Source organism: Onychostoma macrolepis, chromosome 25, assembly GCF_012432095.1.
Source record: "Onychostoma macrolepis isolate SWU-2019 chromosome 25, ASM1243209v1, whole genome shotgun sequence".
In the NCBI taxonomy this organism is placed as follows: Eukaryota; Metazoa; Chordata; class Actinopteri; order Cypriniformes; family Cyprinidae; genus Onychostoma; species Onychostoma macrolepis.
This window is the reverse complement of record NC_081179.1, coordinates 17672400-17688830: the sequence shown is the minus strand read 5'-3', so window position 1 is coordinate 17688830 and position 16431 is coordinate 17672400. Positions and strand designations below refer to the sequence as shown.

The 16431-nt window shown below is 35.7% G+C and overlaps 1 protein-coding gene across 12 annotated transcripts in view; it reads left to right on the top strand.

Moving 5' to 3' along the window:
• Positions 1-16431, top strand: part of tjp1b (tight junction protein 1b) — a 104043-nt gene that overhangs the window by 28339 nt on the left and 59273 nt on the right. The window contains exon 1 of one of the 12 annotated variants that reach the window (XM_058767542.1): positions 14554-15237. The exons of the other annotated variants lie outside the window; for them this stretch is intronic. Within the exon in view, the coding sequence (XP_058623525.1) occupies positions 15211-15237 (27 nt within the window). The 5' untranslated portion in view covers positions 14554-15210. Of the gene's footprint in view, positions 1-14553; positions 15238-16431 lie in introns of those variants that run through there. 12 annotated transcript variants of the gene reach the window in all.

Sequence of the window (16431 nt, the reverse complement as noted above, 5' to 3'; positions counted from 1 at the left end):
GTGTTATTAGCCAGTTGTTATGTGTTCTAAGTGTGTTTTTTGTGGTCGTTAAAGTATTCTGAGTGTTGTTAGACAGTTATTATGTGTTCTAAGTGTGTTCTTGCGGTCGCTAAGGTGTTCTGGGTGTTGTTAGCCAGTTATTATGTGTTCTAAGTGTGTTCTTGGCAGTCGCTAAGGTGTTGTTAGCCAGTTATTATGTGTTCCCAGCGGTTGTGAGCGTGTTCTTGGTGGTTTCTAAGGTGTTCTGGGTGTTGTTAGCCAGTTATTATGTATTCAAAGTGGTTGTGAGCGTGTTCTTGGCAGTCGCTAAGGTGTTCTGGGTGTTGTTAGCCAGTTATTATGTGTTCAAAGCGGTTGTGAGCGTGTTCTTGTCGGTCACTAAGGTGTTCTGGGTGTTGTTAGCCAGTTATTTTGTGTTCTAAGCGGTTGTGAGCATGTTCTTGGTGGTTGCTAAGGTATTCTGGGTATTGCTGTGTGTTGATTGCTTGCTAAGCTGTTTTGGCTGGATGCTAAGGCCTTGCTAGCCGCTTGCTTGGGTATTCTGGGCAGTTGCTCCAGTCTCTACAGTGTTCTGGCCGGGTGTTGTGGTGATCTGTTTTCTAGTGTGTTCTGGGTGGTTGCTAGGGAGTTATGAGTGGCTGCTAGAGTGTGCTGGCTTGTTGCTAGGGTTTTCTGCCTGGTTGCTAGGGTGTTGTTAACTGGCTGCTTGGGTGTTCTGAGTAATTGCTTTACACTGTTCTGGCTGGTTGCTTTGATGATCTGGGTGATTTCTAGGGTGTAGCTAGCTGGTTGCTGGGGTGCTATGGGTGGTTGTTAGGGTGTACTGGCTGGTTGCTAGGGTTTTCTGGTACTTTCCCCTGTCTTCACCGTTTTCTGCATGGTTGTTATGGTGATCTTAGTGATTTATAGGGTGTCTCGGGTGGTTGCTTGGCCGATCTAGGTAACTGCTGGGTTGTTTTGCTAGCTGGTTGCCAGGAAGATATGGGCAGGTGCTAGGGTGTTCTGTGTAATTACTAGGATGTTGCTAGGGTGTACTGGCTGGTTGCTAGGGTGTTCTGGGTAGTTGCTCCTATCTCTACAGTTTTCTGGCTGGTTGTTAGGATAATATTGGGTGTTGCTAGGGAGTTCTGAATGATTGGTTGCTAAGATGTTGCCATGTGGTTGCTAGGGTGTTCTGGCTGCTATAGGTGTCTCTGTAATATTCTGCTCTCTAGATGTTCCTTGCACCATCAGCAAGATTTGTTTTCACATGACATCAAGCCTTTTTTATGTTTTCCACGCTTGTCATTTCTGAAAAGGCAAGGTCGTCCTTTATTGTCACTCCGATAGATGTTCATACGAAGGACATTCATGGCCATATAGAAAAACATCATTTATGTTTATGGGACTGAAGAAAACAACTTAAAGTGATTGTGGGCGTGTGCCTGTAATTGCTCCGCTTCGATTTGATCTCAGAAATTCATTTTCCAACCTGAAATTCCAGATGATCTATGGAATGAGGTGGGGTTTTTTTTTTAGTTATATGCACTTGATTACGTAATTTGAGAGTAAGGACATGACAGGAGGCATTTTCTTGGAATGGGATGTGGCCAGGAAGAGACATTTTTAATGCACCTGTCACTCTTTGAAGAATGACTCACTCTGTGTTTACCGCTGCCCTCTGGTGACTAACGTAACCCTCTCGGAAACACACACACTCACAAACACACACTTACTTGGCTTCCCATCTCTGCTTTCTCTTCACTTCATCTAGATGGAGACTGGATCAGCTAGACCTTCTCCTAAACCGTTCATGGGAAACACGTGGGAATTGAGTGATTGGTGACACGGAGGAGATTTATTACATTGTTGTGTGTTGTTATTTTTTATTTTTTTTTTTTTGCGCAGTGCGGTAGATTAGCTCCCGGCTGATTTCTCTTCCCTCACCTCTGCGCTTTTACCACCAACTACCCCCAACAGCGCCGACCAATAGGAGCGTCTTTGCTCCGCCTTTGCCATATTTGTTAATTGTTTTCCTTCACAATCCTCTTAATGGCACTGAGAGTGTGTCAAACAAGATGCTGTAAAATCCATCGTTACTTCATTTGCTGGAAGCATGAGAAATTTGTCAAGATTATAGATGTGTTGAGTGATGAAGAGTCTGCTGTTGGAAAGACCAGCTTGATGTGTTTTGGATGCTGGCAGGGGCACAAATACCCATTTGTCAGGGGGTTTGCAACATTAACTTTAGCCACTTGTTTAAAAAAACACCTACAAACACAATAGAGACAAAAAGTAGTTGGTAATTTAAGTGGCCTGTAAGCCCTTTAAACATTATATGTATCATATGAAATAATATTCAAGTTATGTATCATATATATATATATAATTAGACAGACAATTAAACAAGGAAAATACAATGTGTAAATAATATTATTCAATTAAATGCAATTAAAATGAACATATTCTAACATACAATATTAAGCTTAACATGACATATTATTGCTATATTATGTTTTTATATTGTAATATTAATTTTAATAATATTTTATAATATTAACATTAACATATTAGATATAATGTATGAATAATATAATATATATAATGTTAATTTTAATACTATTTTATAATGTTAATTTTAAGATTTTATGGTAACCTCTAAACCCTCTAAGCAGTATATGTATGCTAGAAGTATAATATAGCTCTTATAATATTGTAAAATAATATCAATATATTTTAATATTATGTAATGTCATTTATGTTATTGTCAATATTATTTTGTACATTGTATTAGGATATGTAAATAAATACTAGAAATAAAATACAAGGAATAAACATTATATGTAGCATATGAAATATAATATCACTCTTGTATTATTGTATAATATTAATTTATTATTATTATATTTTGCATTTGAGCATGAAAATACTAGGAATCATGTACAATATATGAAATTATTAATATTATAAAATATACACACATAAGTATATATATATATATATAATTATTATTATTATTATGGCCTAAATGCAATAAAATTTATTATACAAATATGTTTTCCCCCTCCTGCAGGAATGTTAATAATCTAATGTGTATTTATAGTATACTGATTTGAGACTGATCGACTGATTTAATTTAATTAATTTATTTCTTTATTAGAAAGTTAGAAGGTACATTTTCATTGAGTCGTGTCTTAATAAAAAATTTTTTTACGTTTTTATAAAAAACGCAAATAGCCAGGCTCATGTCTTAAAGTTTGCCAACAAATCCCTCGAGCACAATTGTACGTTCTGCTTCATATTCAGTGTTATGTCTTTAAAATATACAGTATTGCATATGGATGGAGAGAAGCTTGGAGCCTTGGACTAAAGTCAGCACACTTTCCTCAGTGTCTGCAGAACAGAAAGCTGCCACAATTTAAATGCGCTTCCTCATAGCTACAGGCATCTATAGTTGGGATGTGATTATATTCACACGTTCTGCATACAAACCCATTTATTGTTTTGTTTAATTATTGTTAATTTTTGGTTATTTAGGTTATAACATGCTAAAATATGATTTTGTGCTTTCTTCAGCTTCAACCTAACATCTTCACCAGAAGGTCCAGTTTAGTTTTTCTGATTCAAGACCAGCACCTACCAGAACTAACTAACTTCAAGCAGCATAGAAATGAATTATATGCCACCACATCAAAGTGTCTATGTTATCAGAATCACCACAAGGGAGCTAGAGACTGCGTTTTAGCTGTATAACCTTCCTCCAGATCCCTTCATGCCAGCTTTATCTCCAACATCCATTGTTTCTCATCTCCCTACCATTTATGAAAAGCTATTGTGTTTACCCAGACTTCCCAGGCTGCCTGGAAGCCAAAGCGACGTGAACGGTATCTCAGAAGGATTATTACTGGTTGGAGGATATGATCTGAACAATGTGCGTTCAAATCGTTTGGCCCCGAGCTCATGAGGCTAATTAAAAGTGCTTAATTAATCTACTGTCACCCTCTGTAGGGTGATGAATTTGAGTCTCTAGCTAACACTGCTAACTCTAACACTGTGTTTAACACCATGTTTAATTTAGATTTTACTGATTGAAATCAGAGTTATTTTAGTATTAAACTATTAAAGTTTGTATTATTTCAAACTGTCTTTTATTTTTTATATTAGTCATTTTTGGTAATTACTTTTTAGTAATTAGTCATATGCGCTTTTGTTATTTTTATTATTTTAAATTTTTTAAATATTGCTATTTAGGTTCAATTTATATTTAATTTTTTAGCTTAAACTTAAAATTATTTTTATATTTTACTGATTAACATAAGTGTTATTTTAGTATTCTTTATAACATATTATAGTTTTAATTAATATTTTTAACTAGCTTTATTTTTATATATATATTCAGTTTTCATTTAAATTTCAGTGTAATTTTTAATCATTTTATTATATTCTTTTGTCATTTTTATTAGTTTTTGTTTTTATGTATTACTATTAATGTTTAATTTATACTTATTTCAGTTTTTAGTTTTAGTTAAGTTTTAGTTTTCTTTTATTTGCAGTTAGTAATTTTTGAGCTTAAGCTTAAGTTTTTATATTTTACTGATTAATTCAGTGCTATTTCAGTATTACTATTTGTGATACACTGTAAAAAGTGATAAGTTGACTTAACTTAAAAAAATTGAGGAAACCCGTTGCCTTAAAATTTTTAAGTAAATGATCATTTAAAAAATAAGCTAATTGAATTGTCAAATTCGGACAGCAGAAACCCCAAATCACTGTTCGGCGGTTTCGGAGTCTAGATGTGGATTTTGATGATGGATAGGAAGACAGAAAGAAGTGGACGCTGAAGTATAGATTCATCTTCAAGCACATGATGCATCATTGAATATTATGACATCAAATGATGTCACCACGCTTGTCATCGACTGTAAGACCAATGCATCTTCTTCAACCTGATTCTACCGACCTGAGCTGTTTTGATTGGACGTTGTGGAAATCCGTGCACTCAATGGCCAACTAACCGCCTGCGTCACCCCGACAATCAATTCAACAGCAGAATCATCCAGTATTTATTTCCTGTAGATCGTGGGTGTAAGATAAACCCAGAAACGAGCTGATGGAAAGAAGATCCCTAGTGGAATTGGGGCTAAAAATAATAATAATGACTGAATCATTCCCCTTTGAGCTATCGACAGGCCAGTAAGCACAAAATGAGTCTTCTCCAGATCAATTGCTTAATTGCTTTACAGAGTAGCTGCCGTATAAGAGCTGACGGGACAAAATTATGTCTAGTAAGACCTGCTTGTCCAATACTTGTGAAAACACAAATCGAAAAGGGGCAAAAATCGAGTGCATAAACTTCATTAGTTACCCTCTGCTTTGACTAGACGTTTCTAAAATATTGACGTTTCTGTGAGTCTTAATGAATGGATGGAAACGAGTGAATAAACCATGGACGGCAGCGCACATATACACGCAAAGAGATTTTTGATTTTGAACCATTTAAAGCTCTTCAAGTGGGCTCTGACAGTGTTTTAAGGCATCGTAAGTGTGAATAAGATGTGTGCCCTGACAAAAATTGCCCATGATTTTATTATAGTAAAAGTGTAGTAGCCATGTTTTTTGGTGTATTGTTTACCATTTGTATAACCACAGTTTTACTACAGATACCATGTTTTAAACTATGGTTAGTGTAGCAAAGCCATGGTTAATTTGTGGTTACCATGGTTTACCAATAGTAACCATGGTTTTTTGGTTTTATTTGTAGTAAAACCATAGTTATTTTTCCTAAGGGCAAGATGACTTTCAGCCCAATTGGAAGGAAGCTTTGCATGTATCCATCTTCGAGAAGATGCTGGACAAGTCAAAGAAATGCTGTGGGATGAAAGTATAAACAAACATAGTTCAATAAACTACAATGTTATGTATTTCTGGTTATAGCGTCATTAGCTTGGCAACATGCTAACATCAGACTCTATTGGAATCAATGTGAGTAAAGGTATGGCCACATTAGTGAAATTTCAAATTTTGTTGGCAAAAAAAGATCTGTTGTTAATGGTGTAGTAATGTATGAAGCACAGCTCACACAAAAGTCAAAATAAACACCAGGTTGAAAGTTTTGCAGGGAAGTCTTTGTGGGGAAATCCTTTCGCCCTAAAGTGGAATTCCCAGTTGTGTGGATTCATATTGAATTGACTTGATTTTGACTGTGAAAATTAGCCAAACAATTTTATGTGGACGCACCTTGACTTCTAAATGTTTCAAAGTCGCTAATCAGGGTGAAGTACTGCCTTATAAGAAAGCAACCTATGTAGACAGCAAGGTAGTTTAAGGTTTTGGAATAGACATATTAACTTGATCATAGCCTAGACTGTAAATTTTAAAAGCATTTGCTTCATTTTAGCTTCAAAGCTAACGCATATGGACTAATTGCCATGTTTTTAGAAAACATATCTTGTACTATGAGTTTTTTAGCGTATTTTTATTACCCCATTGCCTAATCAATTTTATTGTGTTTCTAACAATTTAATGAGGTTTGTATGGAAGACCGTTTCCGCCACTGAATAAAAAATAATAAAGGTTATTGTTATTATCTCGCAATTCTGACTTTTTTTCTCAGAATTACGAGTTTATATCTCGCAATTCTGACTTTTTTTCTCAGAATTGTGAGATATAAACTCGCAATTCTGAGAACATATCAGTCATTTTTTCCCCTCAAAACTTTCTAACTCGCAATTGCAAGTTTATATAACGCAATTCTGACTTTCTAATTCACAATTCTGAGAAAAAAAAGTCAGAATTGTGAGATAAAAAGTCGCAATAACCTTTTTTTTAATGTTTTATTCAGTGGCAGAAATGGGCTTCCATAGGTTTGGGCATAAAAGAAGAAGAAAAAATATGTAAATGGAATAAAAATAATAAACTCATAATTAAGATATATTCTCTGAAATCAAGTTTTATCATCTTACACAGTTTCTTGGATATTTAGCTACTTTTACTGGACAAATAGGACAAAGAAATGTGATTATTATCAGAAATTATTAGAATTTTTTTTATCAATTGGTATGTTAGCTCAGTCAAAAACAAGTTATTTAAAAATCAATCCGTTTTTAATTAGCTGTCTGACCTAAAATGACACTTGGAATCACTACCTAGACTAAATGAGAGATGACGTTCTCTTGGAATTTGTCATTTCACTCATGCTGCCTTTAGGTACACATGGCAAGGCTGGGTTTTATAAAATCCTGGATTTCTTTTCCCAAACGCTCCCCCAGAGGCTTTTGCTTACTAGACTGTTTTGCGCTTCTGTTTGGTGATTCAGGACAGCTCAGGGCCGAGCACCGTAATAGACTTGAGAAGTGCCCAGCAAATGTGACTCACTTTCCATCATGTTATTGACTCATTTAGTGCCTCTTAAATGCGTTCTTTTCAGTTTCCTTAACATATTGAAGGATATTTTGCTGTTGTGGTTGAATTGAACAGATAAATCCACATATTTGAGCCTGAAATCATACAATATCCTTCTGTGAGTGCGAAAAGAATCCCAAATCTGTGTGGTAAAGACTTTTAGCTTTCACAAAACCCTTTAATAAAATGCCAAAGGCATCGAATTAAATTAAATAACACCATAAATGCCGTATATAATGCAACCCCACAGGAAAGGTTGTGACAGCCACTTTGTGCTTTATTACTCTCAAGCTTCACTGAACAATATCATCATCCAGACACTTAACTTCAAATGCTTCGTATAGCAGACAGCGCACATTTCTGCCATATAGTCTGAGTATATGATGTACAAACCTTAAAGGAATATTTCATCCAAAAATGAAAATCACCCCTTGATTTATTCACCCTCAAGCCATCCTAGGTGTATATGATGTTCTTTTAGACGAAAGCAATCAGATTTATATAAAAAAATGTCCTGGCTCTTTCAAGCTTTATACTGGCAGTGAATGGGTGTTGAGTTTTTGAAGTCCAATAAAGTGCATCCATCCATCATAAAAAGTGCTCCACACAGCTCCGGGGGGTTAATAAAGGCCTTCTGAAGTGAATCGATGCATTTGCATAAGAAAAATATTTTCTTTTAAAACTTTATAAACCACAATCTCTAGCTTCCGCTAACTGTTGTACGTGCTTTCACGAGAGAGTGGCCATGAATTAGAAGTAGGGTAAACGTATCTATTAAGCTCACCAAAATCTACATTGAGACATTTTTAGTGCACAAGATATTGGTTCCAGTACAAAAAGTTATGTTAAAATAAAATATTAATCTCTCACACAAAAATATTTAATTTTATTTTAAATGACAAAAGCATTTCAATTAAGATATACATCATTAAATTCAAAAAGTCTGGCTGTGCTTAATGAGTACATTTTTGTACCCTTTAAGCACACCCCTGTTCCCATTAAGCTCACATCATGTTTTATTAAACATTCTTGTTTATTTTAAGGAACATTTTTAAAGAATAATTTTACAAATATATATTTTTGAAGGTACAAAGTCAATCACAAAAAAAGCAGAACACTAAAATCAAGCAACAAGGTACTCAATTTGATCAGTTATACAGTATATTCATAATGAAGTGTCATTTAAACACATTGCAACATCTAAAAGTATACTAAAGTAACATATTAAAAAATCAAATAAAACAAACCAATAAAACATTTAATTCATGGGGATGAACACAGAAACTAGCCTCATTATGAAATCTCTTGTTAAATGGATGCCAGCTCATCTATAGTCTCTTATGACTGGAATTCACTACACAATTTTTACCCCGATTTTCCACAGATTTACAGTCTGAAGAAGTTGATGCTATAGTTCCCAAAGATCAGAGCCAGTCTGTAGATTTGAGTCGACAGAATCCATAGAAAATCGATTAACTTCATCAACCATCAGTTAATATTTAAAGTCTGTTTATGAAGTATTTACAGACGTTCAATGTGGAAGAGCTGAAAGAGAGCACACTGAGCTTAATTGGAGCAGCAACAATTTTTAATAAATTTCATGTAATATTTATTAAAATGCTAGGATTTTTGCTAAATAAATAGTCTAGGTCATTTATTAAGTTTATACATATTTTAATATGAACAACTATTATTAACAATATCTATGAAATTATACTTTTTCTTATTGATGTCACACTGATGCTGTGTGATTTTCATAATAGTGCACCCTTTAAGCTCACCTTAAAATCTTTAAAAATTACAGCACTGTAAAACGACAGACCAGCAATAAACTGTCAATTTATAATATTATGGATGTAAAAGTACAAGCCAGTAATGCCTGTGAAGTAATATATTAGCGTAGCACACAATCTTATACAGCTAGTCAGCTAACTGTGTTCTGTAGCATCTGCGCTGTGTTGCTAAAACTATCTTTTGGATCTAATGTAATTATTTCCCGCATCCAAGTTCCAGGTTATAATATGCAAAATCTGAAGATTCATCTCTTAATTTTACAACAAGTAGTGAAAATTACCCAAAATAAAGGCTTAAACATCTAAAAAAAAAAAGCACATTTAAAGGTCTCCTCTTTTGGTGAAAGTTTTTAGACAGCTTTCAAAATGGCCGCCAGACAGTGTGAACACATGGAGACTCGTATCTCAGTGTGCAAGGATCTGATTGACTTGAAATTACAGGAGGTATATGGTAACAAACATATCAATTGGTTAAGACATCAAGTAGGATAATAAATTATTTTTTCTTTTTATAATCTGATCTCAAAAATGGAAGTGTGCTTAATGGGTACGTTTACCCTACAGAATGAAGAGTTGTAAAGAAAAATGTCGGAGGATTTGGATATAAGCCAAGAGGAGACTGGTTTTCCTTTGCTGTAAACAAAACTTGGTTCTCATGAGACTGGCATATTCTCACCGGAGATTACGCTATGCCTATGTCGTCCGCTGGAATGCCACTCTCTTGTAAACACAAGTACGACAGTTAGCAGAAGCTAGAGATTACAGTTCATAAAGTTTTAAATATGGAAATTTTTCTAACATAAACACATCGCTTCACTTCAGAAGGCCTTTAATAACACCCCGGAGCTGTGTGTAGGGTTTAATGGTACACGTATTTGTACCATACAATTTTCGGTACAGGTCTTTCGGTTTGATACACATGTGCACTTAACAAATACAGCATTGTTTTAACCACTGCACGAGTGAAACTTCATCTGATGTGGTATGACAGATCGCTCTATAAACACATCAGTTCTGATGGAAGCGTGGAGCGTGATCATTCCTTCCTCTTTACTAATAGTTGTAGCGCAAAATAAACATGAATGAACATGTCATGCTACACATAATCGCTCAATCAGTGTTTCAAGCACGGAAAGACGTCAATAAAAACTAAATGTCGCGTAGCATTTCATTTACCTCAGGCAAGTCATCAGTGTCCACAGCTCGTTAGTTCACCAGAGAAATGAAGTCTAGAAAAGAGCATTTTGCAAAACATTAGACTATATACTCATTATATTTTACTTTACCTGTTAGTTATCTTAATTTTTTAATGTATGTTTAAATAAAACTGTTATAAAACAAGTTATGACAGCCACTGTGTAAGAGAATATATTTCAACAACAAATATAAATGTTATAATGTAGAAGTTAATTTAAAAACTGCATTACAGTGCAATTTACATACATAAGTTGAGTGTTGATTATTGTATTTAAAAATAAATAGTAATTGAATTTACGTTTGGGCTTTGTTGTTAATTGTAACCTGATAGTAATGTAAAAGGGCTTCCCGTAATTTAGAGCATAAGCTGAGGTAGATTTTTATCGCTAAGAACATTTTAATTACAATTGAATTTATTTAAAGAAAGAGCAATTTGTTCAGTAAACCACTGTTTAATTTTTTTAATAATTTTTTTTTAAAGCAATTTAATGATTAGTGTTTTCCCCTTGCTGTAACGATACCGACCCGTGACGTCAAAACCAAGGTACTTACCGAACTGTCATGTTTGTGTACCATTACAACCCTACTTTTTATGATGGATGGATGCACTTTTTTGGGCTTCAAAATCTCGACCACCATTCACTGCCATTATAAAGCTTGGAAGAGCCGGGACATTTTGTAATAAAACTCAGATTTGTCTGAAAGAAGAAAGTCATGTACACCTAGGATGGCTTGAGGGTGAGTAAATCATGGGGTAATTTTCATTTTTGGGTGAACTATCCCTTTAAAGTGCTGTATATAATACATGAGGACTTACAAACTAGCTTCACATCAAAATATAGGAGATAATTCACGGCACAGGACACAAGGAGAACAGTTTCTGCTCACACGCCCCATCCTTTGTTTAATTACAGTGTATCGCAGCACTAAAGTTGTTCATTGTGTTCGTGTGACCTTGTCCCACCCTTAAAAAGTCAAGCACCCCTCCCTCACTGGATCTCTCTGTCCTCTGGTGGAAACGGCTCGAAGTCTTCTTCTCTCCGCAGCATTGCAGGACCCCTGCGCCCATGTTGGTCACAGGGGATAGAGGTTCATTAGTGGGCGGAGATGATACAGGCCAACAGGGATTTGTAAGGGTCACAACCGCCCTCTTATGCTGAATGCGCTTACATTAATGGAGGGTGAATGCAAGACTGCATTTATAAACAATCGATCACTATACCGATAGTGCTGCAAACTATTCTTAGCTTTTAATCTAAAATGTGTAATATTATGTAGCTTGGCAGAGGGTTTTTGTACATTTCACTAATGTTCTCAGAGCTTATATGATCTTCCAGCAACATTAATAGAACGTTCAACATTATCTTCAATAACATTCTCAAAATGTTGATGAAGTCTTTGACCGTATTTTGTTCACACATTGAACACTTTGCGCAAAAGTGTTATTTATCAATATGCTGCAGTTTAGCTTTGGTGTGTTAAATGTTGATAGTTGAAATTAATGCATCACTGTATATATGATACACAATTGAGAGGTTTAGCAATATCTGCATGATCTTGCTTCAGTTCATAATTCAAAATCATCATAATGCAATGTGTAACATGGAACAAAAAATAATGACATGACATAGTCACAACGCTTAACTGTAATAATTATAATATTTACATGCAATACTAATAATAAAATAATAGTTAAATAATGTTATATTACGTTATTTTATTATATATTATAATACAATATAATAGTTATGTAATATCACTGTCAAACGATTAATTGCAATTAATCGCATACAAAATAAAATTTTGTTTACGTAATATATGTGTGTACTGTGTATATTTATTATGTATATAAACACACATGCATGTATATATTTTTAAAAATATTTATATTTACATATAATATAAATCACACACACATACATACATACATATAAATATTTTCAAATATATACATGTATTAGTGTGTATTTATATATACATAATAAATATACACAGTACACATACATAATATGTAAACACAACATTTTATTTTGGATGCAATTAATTGTTTGACAGCCTGAATTATTTAATTTAATTTAATTTAATAAAATATTTATAAATGATAAAAATGTATTACAAATTTAGTTTAATACTTATTAATAATATTTATTATATTTTTATTTTTATTTATGTTCAATGGAAGTGCCACAATGCTGTCACGGTTATAACCTCACGGGTGTGGAGGTAATCATTTACAGTACGTACCTTAATATTTAATTGTCAATTTATTATTTATTAATTAATTATCATTTATTTTTAAACAAGAAATGATATTCATATACATACAATGTGATGTGTTTCCAGCTGAAAGAGTATATTCAGCCATGATAAATAATGTCCGCCTGCTGATGGGTTTGTTTTTGCACAACTTTGTATCAGCTCTACTATTTTCGACATCTCTGTTTGTCACTCAGGAGACTAGCACATGTCATGGCCCTTAGGAGCCACTCTGGATGGCAGGTTAGGTAATAAGCGCTCCTCTCATTCTCTTGATTAACTCAGTGTCCTTCACAGTCTCCTTCTGGCCGTCCTCTCCTGTATGTTTTGCCTGTTCTGCTGTCTCTCGCCGTTTCTGCTGAGGACTCGCTCTACGGAGGACGTTCACTACAGGCTACGTCATTTTTTTCTCGTGTTTGCAGCTAATGATAATGACATGCAACTAGATCCCAGCAGCAGCCTTGAATTGTTTTAAATACTGTACCGATCGTATTCGATTTCATCAGAAGCAAATCATATTTACTAATCATGTTTTACTTGCCATATTAATGATTTTATGGTGCTATAAATCTGTTACACTCTGTGCGGGAAGAGTGCAGCAGCTGAATTGTGCATTCCGGAGCGCTGACTGTGGTGCCACACAGAGGCACAGGTGTCAAGGGCAATTTATCTTGCTTCCTTGCATTGTTTTTGCAGAGATGTGTCAGGCAGGCTGACTGGGCATCGCTGCCATTTGGAGCCCAGCGTGAAAGTGTGAGGTCTGTCTCTATAACTGCAGATGCAGAACAGCAATGGACACTGGGGAGCTGTAGGGGGCACTGTCTACAACTGACCACACTGGAGGGCAATAGAAAAATCTTTACTTTGTGCTTTGGCCTGGGTGCAGCAAAAGAACAAAAAAACACATGAAGCGCTACAGTGCCTGGTTTAAAAGAAAATGAATAGAACCTGAAGCAGGAAGATTAAAAAGTAAGAGAAAAACTACTGTATATCGATTATTTAAGGAAAGGTGTACCCCTCCCACTTTTAAATGATAAACATAAGCTGAGGTGGTCTGTAAGTCTCTTTGCTTGGTTTCCTGGCTCTGTTGCAGATAATATCTCAAGTGGAGGGCCGCACTCTGAGAGCAGAAAGAATCAGAGGAAGTTGTCAGTGTAATGCAGGCAGTGAGTGAGTCTTTCCTGTGGGAGTCGTGTGGTCACAAACAGATGCAGTGTCAGATTTACTCTACAGATTTAAAATTAAAATACACTTCTATTATGTAAAGTTATTAAAGTAAAAGTTCTGTCTACCTACCTACCTACCTACCTACCTGTCTGTCTGTCTGTCTATCTATCTATCTATCTATCTATCTATCTATCTATCTATCTATCTATCTATTCATCTATCTATCTATCTATCTATCTATCTGCGTGTCTGTCTATCTATCTATCTATCTATCTATCTATCTATCTATCTATCTATCTATCTATCTATCTATCTATCTATCTATCTATCTATCTATCTATCTATCTGTCTGTCTGTCTGTCTGTCTGTCTGTCTGTCTGTCTGTCTATCTATCTATCTATCTGTCCGTCCGTCCGTCCGTCATCTATCTACCTGTCTGTCCATCATCTATCTATCCCTCCGCCTGTCTGTCTGTCTGTCTATCTATCTATCTATCTATCTATCTATCTATCTACCTGTCCGTCTCCATCCATCATCTATCTATCCATCCGTCCGTCCGTCCGTCCATTTATCTATCTATCTGTCTGTCTGTACATCTATCTATCTGTCTGTCTGTACATCTATCTATCTATCTATCTATCTATCTATCTATCTATCTATCTATCTATCTATCTATCCAGCTATACATCAAATACATAAATATATCTGGACAGTGAAAAAAGTATTTTGCTTTTTGGGGCTGTTTGGTTTGCTGGATTCACATAAAATGCTGTGCTCTAGTAACCCCCTACATTCACAATACTCAGTTTATAAAATCACTTCACCTCAATGTCTTTTTATAACAACACGGCAAAGTGGAACATCCCAGCAGATAGGGATGCTGCTGCTCTGCTCTCTCTCATGTTGCCACCCCTGGAGAGATGCAGTGGAAATGTCCAGCAGACAGACATGTCACTGCTGTGCTGCTGAGGGAAAGAGAGCAGAGCAGAGCCGCTGCCATTGCAGTGAGTCTGCTGCACAGGGCTAAAGCACGACATCCCGCCCTCTGCTCCCCCGCAGGTGTACCAACACACCTCTCAGCGGATTTATACACCAGGACTGCTCTGAATACACCCGATTCTTGCGGGACAGACGTGTCACATTCAGAGATTTTGTGAAATGTATTCGCTTCATCAGCAATAAGAGGAGATCGCCGGCGGTACATAGCGAACTTTACGCTCATCTGACATGTTGCTGTTCATCTTTATAAGAGACCACAACACGCTTTAGCCCAACACACGGGCTAGAGGAGGCGAAAAACGCGGATTTGATCTCTTCTGGGTTGATCAAGCTCATATAACCCTGTTTTTTATTTATTTCTTTGAGGCGACAACATTTAGCCTCAACTTGCTTCAGCGAGAGCAGCTAAAGGAACAAAATGTCTGCCCGGGCTGCCTCTAATAAGGTTTGTGCTCTTTTAATAACGTTGTACATACAATGTCAGCAGTTGTTAGAGCTAAAATAATTAAATAATTAAACCAGAGCTTAAAATGTGTGCGATTGATGCCTGAGGTCATAAATGTGTGTGCGCGTTTAGCCTCAGCTAACGGAGATTCCTCAACTTATGCTAACACGCTAACGCTAGCCGAGATGTGCGATAGTTTACAGCTTTAATTTAACCACACAACGCTTTAGTTTTCGTTTTAACCTGTCTATTATAACTATAAATCCTCTTGTTTTGTTATTTAGCCTTTTGTGTTTTAAACATATCGCGTTTGTTTGTGTGACAGTGACATAAATATGTGCTTAGCTGAAGTGGTTTCCAAAGTCTGTTGGTTTCATGAAGCTCTTAAATGTTGGATTTTAAACGTTTTGAGTTTTATAGTGATAATTTTGACTGTCGCATCAGCTTTTAAACAAACACCTGACAAAGCCTTGCAATGACATTATCGTGAGTAATATATGAAAATATGTCAGAGAAGGGAAAGTGCTTATGTCAAATCTTCTTAAGCGGTTATAAAATGTGTTATGTAAAATTTCGCTGTATTTCAGGATTTAAATGTTTCAGTGTATTTTATAACCGTTTATAAGTATGTGTGTGAGCTGATATTTATTGATGGTGTCAAAAGTGCGGGTTTGGACACAGGTGATGACAGGAATGATGGATATCAAACTCCTCAGCTGCTGTTCACAGGATGTTTTTGCTTTTATTTGAACTTAAGGTTGTCCTGTCAGCTTTCATTTAAAGCCCATAGAAACTCTAGGACAGGAAATGTAAGTGTGTTGAGCTGTCACACTGATACAGTTTCTGTTGGGCGGGTCTTTCCATTGACACCTATTGAAGCCCCTCCCACAACAGGTGAGCTTCGTGAAACAGGTGGAACATCTCAGGAATGTGACACTCCAGCCCTTCCTCCCTGTCATGAGTCACGGGCTGCTTTCCTCTCTTGTGATGTTTGGTTAAGCCGAGTAACATTAACCTGTTTGACCGGACCAGCCGACAGAGCTTGATTTACTAGAGTTATTTGACATTCTTTTTTTTTTCACACATATGCCGATAGTGGATGAGCGTGAGCCATTATTATGTTGTAGTAGAAATGTACAAAAAATGTGTGTGTATAATATTTTGGTAACACTTTACAATAAGGTGTCATTTGTT